This window comes from Stomoxys calcitrans, chromosome 1 (assembly GCF_963082655.1).
Source record: "Stomoxys calcitrans chromosome 1, idStoCalc2.1, whole genome shotgun sequence".
NCBI lineage: Eukaryota > Metazoa > Arthropoda > Insecta > Diptera > Muscidae > Stomoxys > Stomoxys calcitrans.
In genome coordinates this window covers 233579844-233594589 of record NC_081552.1, presented here as the reverse complement: position 1 = coordinate 233594589, position 14746 = coordinate 233579844, and the positions used below count along the sequence as shown (strand labels likewise).

Here is a 14746-nt window from a genome sequence, read left to right as displayed (position 1 = left end):
CGAAATTAGTATACCCCCATCCTATGGTGGAGGGTTTGTATATTTGTTTGTGTGTTCCTTATAGACTCAAATACGGCTGAAACGATTTTCTTGAAGTTTTCACTCGTGGTGCATAATGATCCCGTGGTGAAAAAAAGGGTACTAAATTTTTTGATATCTGAAGGGGGGGGGACCCTCCCCCTTACCCTAATTTTCAGAAACGCCAGATCTCGACGATGGGTGGTGAGATTTAAGCGAAATATTGTGTGCTCTCTTAAAGTAACCTGAAAATAAAAATTTGGTATTCAAATTTCGGATGGGATACCTAGGGGGGCCGCCCCACCCCCAAAACTTACCAAATGTATATATAGACCAATGATGACAATATGGGTTATCAAATGAAAGATATTTAAGAGTAGAAAACGCATCTGCTATTCAATTGTAGGGCTAAGTGTTTGGGGGACCACCCCAACCCCTGGACATATTTATCGACCTTGGCAATATGGGACTCAAATGAGAGGTATTTGTGAGTAGTAATACGATTTCTGTATTCAAAAGTAGGACCAAGTTTCTGAGGGTGCATCCCTTCCGCAAAACACCCCCTCAAACAGAACTTATTTATCGATCATGGCTATATGGGGCTCAAATAAAAGGTATTTCAGAGTAGAATACGAATCTGATATCCAAATGTGGGACCCTGGTCCCCTTCCAAAAACAACCCCCAAAGAGGACAAATTTACTACAATAGCAATATGGGGCTCAAGCACGAATTTGGGAGTAAAGCACGAATCTGATATCAATTTTGGGGAAGAAGTGTCTATAGGGCTACCCCACCCCCATAACACCACCCATATAGGGCGTATTTGCTGACCATTCCAATATGGGGCTGTAATATATTTTCAGGTCCCTGAGTGGCCGCCCCATCCCCCAAAAGACCCCAAAATCTGACATATTTACCGACCTTGGCAATATGGGGCTTAAATGAAAGGTATTTGAGTGCAGAATACGAATCTGATATACCAATAAGGGACCAAGTGTTCCGGAAGCCGCCCCTTCCCAAACAACATCTCCCAAAAAAGACAAATTTACGACCATGGCAATATGGGGCTCAAATGAAAGGTCTTTGGGAGTAAAGCACGAATCTGATATCAATTTTGGGTAAGAAGTGTCTATGGGGCCAACCCACCCCCATCAACATTCAGAACCAACTGCATAGGGGATGTCCCACCCCCATATCAACGCCCAAATAGGATGTATTTGCTCACCATGGCAATTTTGGGTCTTAAAGGAAGTGGATCTCGATATTGGCAGTTTTCAGGGCCCATACCCTAAACCGGACATATTAGCTGACTTTTCCATACCCTAAACCGGACATATTAGCTGACTTTTCCATTAAGGGGTTTAAATGAAAGGTATTTGAGATTAGAAAACGAATTTGATAACTAATTTTGAGGCCGATGGCAATATGGGGTCAACTAAATGACATTTGAGAGTAGAGCACGTTGCTGATATATAATGAGGGCTAAGTGTTTGGGGGGCCACCCCACTCACTAAAACACCCCTAAATCGGGCATATTTACCAACCATGTCAATGTGGGGCTCAAATGAAAGGTATTGGAGGTCTACCTCTTCCCTAAAACACCCCACAAAAACCACAATTATTTACTGACCATCGCAATATGGGACTCAAATAAAGGTATTTGGGAGTAGAATACGAATCTGATATCCAAATGTGGGACCCCTTTCCCAAAACATCCCCCAAAAAGTAAAAATTTTTGGGGCCAAATGTTTGAGGGCGCCTCATCCCAGAAACCCCCCCTTTAAACCAATGGCAATATGGGGTTAAAATAAATGTGGTATTTGAGAGAAGAGCACAATGGTGATATTTTTTTCTGGGCCAAGAGTCTAAGGGACCACCTCAGCCCCGAAAACACCCCTAAATCGGACATCATGACAATATCGAGCTGAAATAAAGACTTTTAATAGGATAATTTTGTTCTATATAAAGTAAAAGAAGGCGCAGCGGAGAGGGTCCGGTTTAGCTAGATAAACAATAAACCCCACACAAAAACCACATACACCCCTCCCCCCCCAATATCACAAGCCATATAAAAGAAAGACTTTCTATGATAAGACTTTACGAATATGTTGCCTAGCCATTTATCTATCCAGAAATAGTTTCAATGTCAACGCTGAGACTTATCAAAGTGCCAATTGGCTTTTAAACTAAAAGACCAATGATTTGGGTTTGATGCACCATGATAGGAAAAATTTAATTTAATTAAATTCTATCCCCAAAGATAACCAGGGAAAATTTATTCAATATCTATTGCATAAGCCAGAGCTATAAAAGGGCTGAATGTATGGGAATTAAGTTACCACTTGAAGTTTATTTATCCAAATAGTAACATCATCTACCAAGAAGAAAAATGGTTTCCGTAAGTCATAGAGGACATTTTTTTTCATGTTTTTTTTTTTTTAATCAACTTTTCTATCCTCCCTTAGTTTGAAGAAGCTTGTGAATTGGCCAAAAACTTCGGCAAGAAGCCCTCTGACTCCGAATTCTTGGAATTCTATGGTCTCTTCAAGCAGGCCACCGTGGGTGATGTTAACACCGATAAGCCCGGTGCTTTGGATTTGAAAAAGAAAGCTATGTGGGAAGCCTGGAACTCCCACAAGGGTCTCTCCAAGGATGCTGCCAAGGAGGCCTACATCAAGGTCTACGAGAAGTATGCTCCCAAATATGCTTAAATCAAATATTCTGAGAGTTGGTCTTTAAGAAGAAATAAAAAAAATATTAAAAAAAAAATAAATAAATACTGGTAGTAGGGGTTTTAATTGTTATTATTGTAATTTTATTTCAATTGTTGTTAATTATTCCAAAAAAAATAGTCTAAAGAATAATAAATGGCAAAAGGTACTAAAAATATGTGTAAATATATTAAACTGGCCGAAACGGGCCCCAATCCTCTGCGCCTTTTTTAGGGTGGCGGACACTTCACCTTTAAGGTGGATATCGAATTCGTGGCACTGTAGCCCATGTCCACCTATAAAGCAGAACGCCTGTGTTCGAATCCTGGCGAGAATTTTTCATAGAAAAATGAATTTTTCATAGAAAAATGAATTTTTCATAGAAAAATGAATTTTTTCATAGAAAAAATGAATTTTTTCATAGAAAAATGAATTTTTTCATAGAAAAATGAATTTTTCATAGAAAAATGAATTTTTCATAGAAAAATGAATTTTTCATAGAAAAATGAATTTTTCATAGAAAAATGAATTTTTTCATAGAAAAAAAATGAATTTTTTCATAGAAAAATGAATTTTTTCATAGAAAAATAAATTTTTTCATAGAAAAATTAATTGTTTCATAGAAAAATGAATTGTTTCATAGAAAAATGAATTTTTTCATAGTAAAATGAATTTTTCATAGAAAAATTAATTTTTCATAGAAAAATTAATTTTTCATAGAAAAATGAATTTTTCATGGAAAAATTAATTTTACATAGAAAAATTAATTTTTCATAGAAAAATTAATTTTTTATAGAAAAATTAATTTTTCATAGAAAAATGAATTTTTTCATAGAAAAATGAATTTTTCATAGAAAAATGAATTTTTTCATAGAAAAATGAATTTTTTCATAGAAAAATGAATTTTTTCATAGAAAAATGAATTTTTTCATAGAAAAATGAATTTTTTCATAGAAAAATGAGTTTTTTCATAGAAAAATGAGTTTTTTCATAGATGAGTTTTTTCATAGAAAAATGAGTTTTTTCATAGAAAAATGAGTTTTTTCATAGATGAGTTTTTTCATAGAAAAATGAATTTTTCATAGAAAAATGAATTTTTTCATAGAAAAATGAATTTTTTCATAGAAAAATTAATTTTTTCATAGAAAAATTAATTTTTTCATAGAAAAATTTATTTTTTCATAGAATTTTTCATTCATTTTTTTCATAGAAAAATAAATTTTTCATACATTTCATAGAAAAATGAATTTTTTCATAGAAAAATAAAGTTATTCATAGAAAAATTAATTTTTTCAAAGAAAAATGAATTTTTTCACAGAAAAAATGAATTTTTTCATAGAAAAAATGAATTTTTTCATAGAAAAAATGAGTTTTTTCATAGAAAAAATGAATTTTTTCATAGAAAAAATTAATTTTTTCATAGAAAAATGAATTTTTTCATAGAAAAATGAATTTTTTCATAGAAAAATGAGTTTTTTCATAGAAAAATGAATTTTTCATAGAAAAATGAATTATTCATAGAAAAATTAATTTTTTCATAGAAGAATGAATTTTTTCATAGAAAAATGAACTTTTCATAGAAAAATGAATTTTTTCATAGAAAAATGAATTTTTCATAGAAAAATGAATTTTTCATAGAAAAATGAATTTTTCATGGAAAAATGAATTTTTCATAGAAAAATTAATTTTTCATAGAAAAATGAATTTTTCATAAAAAATTTATTTTTTCATAGAAAAATGAATTTTTTCATAGAAAAATTAATTTTTTCATAGAAAAATGAATTTTTTCATAGAAAAATGAATTTTTTCATAGAAAAATGAATTTTTCCATAGCAAAATGAATTTTTTCATAGAAAAAATGAATTTTTTCATAGAAAAAATGAATTTTTTCATAGAAAAAATGAATTTTTTCATAGAAAAAATGAATTTTTTCATAGAAAAAATGAATTTTTTCATAGAAAAATTGAATTTTTTCATAGAAAAAATGAATTTTTTCATAGAAAAATGAGTTTTTTCATAGAAAAATTAATTTTTCATAGAAAAATGAATGAAAAATTAATTTTTCATAGAAAAAATGAATGAAAAATTAATTTTTATATGAAAAACATAGAGAAACTAAATTTTCATAGAAAAATGAATTTTTTCATAGAAAAAATGAATTTTTTCATAGAAAAATTAATTTTTTCATAGAAAAATGAATTTTTTTATAGAAAAATGAATTGTTTCATAGAAAAATGAATTGTTTCATAGAAAAATTAATTTTTTCATAGAAAAATTAATTTTTTCATAGAAAAATTAATTTTTTCATAGAAAAATGAATTTTTTCATAGAAAAATGATTTTTTTCATAGAAAAATGAATTTTTTCATAGAAAAATGAATTTTTTCATAGAAAAATGAATTTTTTCATAGAAAAATGAATTTTTTCATAGAAAAATTAATTTTTACATAGAAAAATGAATTTTTTCATAAAAAAGTGAATTTTTCACAGAAAAATGATTTTTTTCGTAGAAAATGAATTTTTCATAGAAAAATTAATTTTTCATAGAAAAATGAATTTTTCATAGATAAAAACGAACAGGAATTAAATATGATTCCACTTCCTTTTAGGGTTAAGTTTGATTTACAACTTAGATTATTAGTGTTGGATTATCGCCCGTCTAAAATGGGACATGATAGAACTTAAAATGTATAGTAGTACAAGTAGCACTTTTTTTTGGCAAATGATAATACAAACGGTAACCGATTGAAAGTTTTCAATGATAAGATTATAATGGAAGAAAAAGGCAGTAATGGCTATTTTTAAGAATTGTTGGTGACCAACAGCGAACAGCAAATAGTAATTCCTAGAACATAATTTAAAATTTAATATGAATTGAAGAGAGTTGAAATAAAATTTTATCGATGGTTTGATTAAACACGAGAACGAGATTTGAAATTTTCGAAATAAAAAAAGAAAAACTATGTGGACTATGAAAAAGGTGGTACAAAAAGAAGCCACCGACGTGGGTAATACTTCAAGTTATCACTGGTATATCTGTCAACCTAGATATGAATGTTAAATGATATTTGGTTTTAATCACGGTTCATTGTACAGGTTACAAATCATCCAAATCATTTACTTTTGAGTTTATTCGAAAATAAAGCTCAAGTTCAAGTGTAATAGCGTGATTGCGTTTTAGTTGGCTGGAAAATAAAAAATGGCTATTGTCGGCAAACTCAAACACCTCAAAGCAAACAAAATGTTGGTGTATCGCACCATAAATGGCAAAAGTGCAGTTTATTGGGAAAATTAAGAAAAAATCAAATCTCTGCAGAGCCCACCAAAAAGAAGCCAGGAAAACATAAATCAAGTTTATTTTTGGGGCTCTTGTATGGAGGCCCTAAAGGGACCTTCGAAAAATGTTTGCGTGTAGTGTATACGTGTGAAAAAAGTGTTGCTTTCGTTGGCTTTACTGGATTCTGGAATTTTGATTACTTCCACACATTTGTGTAGATTGAATCATCAACAAGTAAAAATGGGCCATGTTTGGAAGGGCCTAATCTTTAGAGCCCACCACCATGAGTTTTGCTTAAATACTACGCACAATAAACTTAGTGTTCTAGAACATTGTTGTTATACTTTGAATTTTTCATAGAAAAATGAATAACAAATTCTTGTCATATCAGCTAAAAATTCGAACTTCTAAGAGCTGTTGAAGACTTATTGGAAGATTGTTTTATATATAGGAGTTATATTGGCAATATTTACCGGAAGTCGTAACAAAGCAATAAGTGCATAATTAGTTCATCCTCCATTTTTAATTTCAATAAAAGCTTTTTGTGAAATTGTTTCCCGTGTCGCTTGCAAGTAGAAAATATGCTGCCTTCGTCAGCATTTCTGCAACGCTGACTTTCTCACTTCACATTGGTGATGATTAGGCGCCACACAGTGGGATGGTAGAAAAAAAATTTGTTGGAAAAAATTCTGTAATTTTTCACGAAATTTACATGGCAGCTATATCAGGCTCCTTCATCAATATTTTGAGGTGTTACAAACGAAATGTCTATGTTATTATAATAATAACAAGTAAAAGCGTGCTAAGTTCGGCCGGGCCGAATCTTATATACCCTCCACCATGGATCGCATTTGTCGAGTTCTTTTCCCGGCATCTCTTCTTAGGCAAAAAAGGATATAAGAAAAGAGTTACTCTGCTATTAAAACGATATCAAGATATGGTCCGGTTCGGACCACAATTAAATTATATGTTGGAGACCTGTGTAAAATTTCAGCCAATTCGTATAAGAATTGCGCCCATTGGGGCTCACGAAGTAAAATAGAGAGAACGATTTATATGGGATCTGTATCGGGCTATAGACCGATTCAGACCATAAAAAACACGTTTGTTGATGGTCATGAGAGGATCCGTCGTACAAAATTTCAGGCATATCGGATAATAATTGAGACCTCTAGGGGTCAAGAAGTCAAGATCCCAGATCGGTTTATATGGCAGCTATATCAGGTTATGAACCGATTTGAACCTTATTTGACACAGTTGTTGGATATCATAACGAAATACTTCGAGCAAAAATTCATTCCATTCGGATAAGAATTGCGCCCTCTAGAGGCTCAAGAAGTCAAGACCCAAGATCGGTTTATATCGGAGCTATATCAGGTTATGGGCCGATTTGAACCATACTTGACACAGTTGTTGGATATAATAACAAAACACGTCGTGCAAAATTTCATTTCAAGCGGATAAGAATTGCGCACTCTAGAGGCTCAAGAAGTCAAAACCCAAGATCGGTTTATATGGGAGCTATATCAGGTTATGGGCCGATTTGAACCATACTTGGCACAGTTGTTGGATATAATAACAAAACACGTCGTGCAAAATTTCATTTCAAGCGGATAAGAATTGCGCACTGTAGAGGCTCAAGAAGTCAAGACCCAAGATCGGTTTATATGGGAGCTATATCAGGTTATGGGCCGATTTGAACCATACTTGGCACAGTTGTTGGATATAATAACAAAACATGTCGTGCGAAATTCCATTCCATTCGGATAAGAATTGCGCCCTCTAGAGGCTCAAGAAGTCAAGACCCAAGATCGGTTTATATGGGAGCTATATTAGGTTATGGGCCGATTTGAACCATACTTGGCACAGTTGTTGGGTATCATAACAAAACACGTCGTGCGAAATTCCATTCCATTCCGATAAGAATTGCGCACGCTAGAGGCCCAAGAAGTCAAGACCCAAGATCGGTTTATATGGCAGCTATATCAGGTTATGGACCGATTTAAACTATACTTGGCGCAGTTGTTGGATATCATAACAAAACACGTCGTGCAAAATTTCATTCCAATCGGATAAGAATTGCGCACTCTAGAGGCTCAAGAAGTCAAGACCCAAGATCGGTTTATATGGGAGCTATATCAGGTTATGGGCCGATTTGAACCATACTTGGCACAGTTGTTGGATATAATAACAAAACACGTCGTGCAAAATTTCATTTCAAGCGGATAAGAATTGCGCACTGTAGAGGCTCAAGAAGTCAAGACCCAAGATCGGTTTATATGGGAGCTATATCAGGTTATGGGCCGATTTGAACCATACTTGGCACAGTTGTTGGATATAATAACAAAACATGTCGTGCGAAATTCCATTCCATTCGGATAAGAATTGCGCCCTCTAGAGGCTCAAGAAGTCAAGACCCAAGATCGGTTTATATGGGAGCTATATTAGGTTATGGGCCGATTTGAACCATACTTGGCACAGTTGTTGGGTATCATAACAAAACACGTCGTGCGAAATTCCATTCCATTCGGATAAGAATTGCGCACGCTAGAGGCTCAAGAAGTCAAGACCCAAGATCGGTTTATATGGCAGCTATATCAGGTTATGGGCTGATTTGAACCATACTTGGCGCAGTTGTTGGATATAATAACAAAACACGTCGTGCAAAATTTCATTCCAATCGGAGAAGAATTGCGCACTCTAGAGGCTCAAGAAATCAAGACCCAAGATCGGTTTATATGGCAGCTATATCAAAACATGGACCGATATGGCCCATTTACAATACCAACCGACCTACACTAATAAGAAGTATTTATGCCAAATTTCAAGCGGCTAGCTTTACTCCTTCGGAAGTTAGCATGCTTTCGACAGACAGACGGACGGACGGACGGACGGACAGACGGACGGACGGACAGACGGACGGACGGACAGACGGACGGACATGGCTAGATCGACATAAAATGTCACGACGATCAAGAATATATATACTTTATGGGGTCTCAGATGAATATTTCGAGTAGTCACAAACAGAATGACGAAATTAGTATACCCCCCATCTTATGGTGGAAGGTATAAAAAGCGTTGTAAATTTGGCCGGGCCGAATCCTATGTACCCTCCACCATGGATTGCATTTGTTTAGTCCTTTAACCAGTATCCCTTCATAGACAAATAAAGAATAATGGATAAGAATTGCTATGCTATTGGATGTGGGAGACCATAGCAGAGGTCATTGTGCAAAATTTTCGGCCAAACCGTATAAGAAATTCGCCCTATAGGGGCTCAAGAAGTAAAGTCAAGATGTGGCTTTATATGGGAGCTATATCAGGTTTTAACTGGTTCGAACCATACATGGCACATCTGTTGAACATCATGAACATGGAAAACGTAATAGCACAAAATTTCAGCCAAATCGAAATTGCGCCCTCTAGAGGCCAAATAAGTCAAGATCTTAGATCGTTTTATATGGGAGCTATATCAGGTTGCGCACCGATTCAGACCATATTTGATACGTATGTTGATAGACATAGGCAAAGTCGTTGTTTAAAGTTTCAGCCAAATCGCATAAGAACTGCGCCCTCTAGAGGCTAAAGAATTAAAATCGTAAGGTGGGTTTATATGGGAGCGAAAACGCAGGTTTTGAACCCACTCAACCCATATTTGGCGCATTTGTTGAGCGTCATGGAAAACGTCATAGCACAAAACTTCAGCCCAATCGGATAAGGATTGCGCCCTCTAGAGGCTAAATAAATCAAGATTACAAACGACCTACACAGAATTTCGGCAAAATCGGGCAATAAATGCGCCAAGGCCATAAATCGAAAGGTCAGTATATATGGAGGTTAAAGCCGAATCTGGATCGATCTGGGCCTTATTGAGCTGATATGTCTAAGGGCTTAACACAACTCACTGTCCCAAATTTCAACGCAATCGAACAATAAATGCGTTGTTTGTGGACCCAAGGTCATAGATTGAAAGTTCAGTATATATGGCAGTTAGATCCAAATCTGTACTGATCTGAGCCGTATTGAGCACAGATGTCGAGGGGCTAACACAACTCACTGTCCCAAATTTTAGCGAAATCGGATAATAAATGGGAATTTAATGTGTCTAAGCACTTCAATCCCCAGATCGTTCCAAATAGGGGCTACAGCAAGATATAGCTCATGTCCGCCTATGACGCTGAACGCCTGGGTTCGAATCCTGGCGTGACCATTAGAAAAACATTTTCAGCGGTTGTTTTCCCCCTCCTAATGCTGGCAACATTTGTGAGGTACTATGCCATGTTAAACGTCTCTCCAAAGAGGTGTCGCACTGCGGCATGCCGTTCGGACTCGGCTATAAAAAGAACGTTGATATATCTGCCATATAAACCTATCTCGGATCTTGACTTAGTGAGTATCGATCTCCTCGATCTTCTGCGCTCATTCTAAAATCTCTGACACCAAGTTTCGAGGTGTCTCCCAACTTGATCTTTCCATCGGGCTTTTGGTCTTCCCGGTTTGCGTGTACCACCGTGTTTGCCTTCAAAAGACTTCTTCGCTGGAGCTTCTTCAGCCATTCTGTCCACATGACCTAGCCAACGCAGCCGTTGTATTTTGATGCGTGTAACTATGCTATCGTCGTCATACAGCTCGTGGTTCATACGTCGCCCATAATCTCCACTTTCGCAAACTGGTCCATATATTTTACGAAGAATCTTTCTCTCAAAAACTCCAAGCACTGCCTCATCTGCTTTCACCAGTACCCATGCTTCGGAACCATAAAACAGCAGTGGTAGTATGAGTGTCTTGTATAGAGTAGTCTTCGTCTGGCGAGAGGTGGCCTTGTTTCTAAACTGCTTATTTAGTCCAAAGTAGCATCTGTTTGCCAGTATTATTCTTCGTTTTATCTCAAAACTGGTGTCATTCGTTTCGGTTGCGGCGTTGTGGTTCCCAACTTTCGCTACTTTCTTTATCTGCTCGATTGTGCAATGCGTTTTTGGGAGTGGAAACCATCCATTTCGTCTTATCTCCATTTACTGCCAAACTCATTTTCACTGACCTATCTTTCGATTCTTTCAAAGGCAGCAGTTACTACTGCCGATGACCGACCTATGATATCGATGTCGTCGGCATGGGCGAGTAGCATGTGTTCTCTGGTGGTTAGTGTGCCATATCTATTCACATCTGCATCTCGTATAGGCTTCTCCAGCAGGATATTAAGAGATCACACGATAGGCTGTCTCCTTGTCTGAAACCTCGTTTGGTATTAAATGGTTCGGAGAGATTCTCTCCCATTCTTACTGAGGAAGGCGTATCGGCAAGTGTCCTTCTGCAAAGTCTTATAAATTTTGCAGAGATACCAAACTCAGACATGACTTGAAATACCTTTGAACGTAAAGGAGTATCGAAAACGGCTTTGTAGTCAACAAAGAGATGATAGGAGTTGATTTGTCCTTCTCGGGTCTTTTCCAGGATTTGGCGCAGTATCTGATCCTGGGTGGATTTACCAGGCCTAAAGCCGCATTGATAGGGCCCAATTATCTCATTGACTTTGGGTTTTAATCTTTCACACAGTACGCTCGAGAGTATCCTGTATGCGATGGGGAGGAGACTTAGTCCTCTGTAGTTGGCACATTCTGTCTTGTCTCCTTTCCTGTATGCTGAGATTCCAATCATCGGGTATGAGTTCTTCTAGCCATATGGCGCAGATAAGCTGAGGCATACGCCTTATCAGCGTGTCGCCTTCGGTCTTAAATAGCTCAGTGGGTAACCTGTCGGCTCCTGCTGCCTTGTTGTTCTTTAGTCGGGTCGATGCTGAGCTTACTATCATCGGGTATGCGGTCTTCTAGTCAGATTGCGCAGATAAGCTGATGCATACGCCTTATCAGCGAGCCGCCTCCGGTCTTAAATAGTTCAGCGGGTAACCCGTCGGCTCCTGCTGCCTTGTTGTTCTTTAGTCGGGTCACTGCTGAGCTTACAATCATCGGGTATGCGTTCTTTTAGCCACATGGCGCAGATAAGCTGATTAATACGCCTTATCAGCGTGTCGCCTCCGATCTTAAATAGCTCAGTGGGTAACCTGTCGGCTCCTGCTGCCTTGTTATTCATTAGCCGGGTCACTGCTAATTGGACCTCATTCTGACTAGGAGGTAAACATTCTATACCATCATCAGTGATTGGTTCTGCGGTATCCTCTTCGCCGCCAACGTCAAACACTGGCAGTTGGGTAAAATGTTCCTCAGCATGTTATCTGTGTCAGTTACCAGATTTCCTTCTTTGTCTCTGCAGAAGGATGTGCCTGCACCAAGGCCATCGGTTTGATGTTTAATTCTTTGGTAGAATTTCCGGACTTCATTCTGACTCCTGTACATCTCAATTCGCTCTCACTCACGCCTTTCTCTTTCCTTTTTCTTTTTGCGTAATTGACGTTTCTCCTCTCTCCTTTTCTTCCGATACCTCTCCTTTATCTGGCGTGTTGCTACTGATTGCAGGGTTGCTTTATATGCCGCATTCTTGGCTTCAGTTGCATCTCGACACTCTTGGTCGTATCATGGGTTTTTGGAGGAGGCTTCCGCTACCCAAGTATGGATTTCGCGGCATTTTCCATGGAGTGGGCAACAGTTTGCCACTGCGCCATTATATCATCGGAACAAGGAGAGGAGGTCCATAACCTAATATAACTGTCATACAACCGCCTAGAGGGCCAAGAGCTCCTAGAGGATGCAATTTTTATTCGATTTAGCTGATATTTTGCAAGTGGCGTTTTGTCATAACTAACTGTAGTCGTGCCCAATATGATTTAAATCGGTTCATAACCTGCTATGACTGCCATATAAAACGTTCTGCCGATTTGACTTCTCAAGAGCCTCAAGAGGGCGCAATTACTATCCGATTTGGCTGACATTAAATGAGAGGTGTTTTTGTATGACTTCTAACTGCCTGGACAAGGCCGGTCCATGTCGTTCGATAAATGAATTAGGAACCCCGCAAACGGAATGACTAGATTGGCATGCCCCCATCCTATGGTGTTGTTTTAAAATAATAACATTTCATTTATAGTTTAGTGCTAAATCTGATAAAAAAAATTCATAATAAAAATGGTGCGTAAACTCATGCACATGTTTAATTTGTTGTTGTCGCAAATAGTGTTGCCAGTATTTTTGTCTGCCCCTTTAATCCCCAAAAATTCTCAAAATCCCAATCCCAAAACAAAACCAATAATGTGAGGCAAAAGTAAGGCGGTGCCGACCAATTTTAATGGACCTCGGCGGTTATTAAACAATCCGTAAAAATTTTCAAACAAATATTTTCAAACTGTAATAACTAAGGGTGACAAATGACAACATTATTGCAAATTACCCAAAATCGAACGAACATATATATGGGAGCTGTATCTAAATCACAACCGATATCGAGCAAACTGCTCAGATATAGTGATAGTCGTCATGGGAAAGCGTTGTACAAACATCTTGGCAAGATTGGTTAATAAATGCGCTTGCAGTGGCTCTAGAAGAGAAAATCGGGCCATATACATATGTGCCAGCTATATCTTAATCTGAACCGATTTCTATGAAATTCAACAGCAATGTCAAGAGTCATTAGAAAAGCCTTCCTGCCAAATTTCGATAGAATCTGTTAACAAATGAGCACTTTATTGCGATATTTCTCAAAATCGGACGACAATATATATGGAAGCTATATCTAAATCTGAACCGATTTTGACCAAACTTCATAGATATTGTGGTAATCGTCGAGAATAGCGTTGTACAACATGTTGGCCAGATTGGTCAATAAATGCGCTTGCAGTGGCTCTAGAAGTGAAAATCGGTCGATATATATCTATGAGAGCTATATCTTAATCTGAACCGATTTCTATGAAATTCATCAGCAATGTCGAGAGTCATAAGAAAATCTTTCTTGCCAAATTTCAAGAGAATCGGTTAACAAATGAGCACTTTATTGCGATATTTCTCAAAATCGGATGAACATATATATGGGAGCTATATCTAAATCTGAACCGATTTCGACCAACCTTCTTGAATATTGTGGAAGTCGTAGAAAAAAGTGTTGTACAACATGTTGGCCAGATTGGTCAATAAATGCGCTTGCAGTGGCTCTAGAAGTGAAAATCGGTCGATATATATCTATGAGAGCTATATCTAAATCTGAACCGATTTCTATGAAATTCAGTAGCAATGTCGAGAGTCATTAGAAAATCCTACCTGTCAAATTTCAAGAGAATCGGTTAACAAATGAGCACTTTATTGCGATATTTCTCAAAATCGGATGAACATATATATGGGAGCTATATCTAAATCTGAACCGATTTCGAGCAACCTTCTTGGATATTGTGGAAGTCGTAGAAAAAAGTGTTGTACAACATGTTGGCAAGATTGGTCAATAAATGCGCTTGCAGTGGCTCTAGAAGTGAAAATCGGTCGATATATATCTATAAGAGCTATATCTTAATCTGAACCGATTTTTATGAAATTCAGTAGTAATCTCAAGAGTCATTAGAAAATCCTACCTGCCAAATTTCAAGACAATCGGTTAACAAATAAGTACTTTATTGCGATATTTTACAAAATCGGATGTACATATATATGGGAGCTATATCTAAATCTGAACCGATTTTAAAGAAATTTTACACACGACGTAGAGACGTCGTAAAATGCACTTCACGCCCAACTTTGTATAGATCGGAACAAAATTGTGTCTTCTACAGCTTTAAAAGTCCATATCGGATGAAGGCTATATG

At 36.6% G+C, this 14746-nt stretch overlaps 1 protein-coding gene across 1 annotated transcript; it reads left to right on the top strand.

The window, feature by feature from the left end:
• Positions 1-2339: 2339 nt before the first annotated feature.
• LOC106094121 (acyl-CoA-binding protein homolog) lies at positions 2340-2803 on the top strand. The gene is made up of 2 exons (XM_013261307.2): positions 2340-2417; positions 2485-2803. The coding sequence occupies exons 1-2, from the start codon at positions 2409-2411 to the stop codon at positions 2728-2730; spliced, it is 255 nt and encodes an 84-aa protein (XP_013116761.1). The 5' UTR covers positions 2340-2408; the 3' UTR covers positions 2731-2803.
• The last annotated feature ends 11943 nt before the right edge of the window (positions 2804-14746 follow it).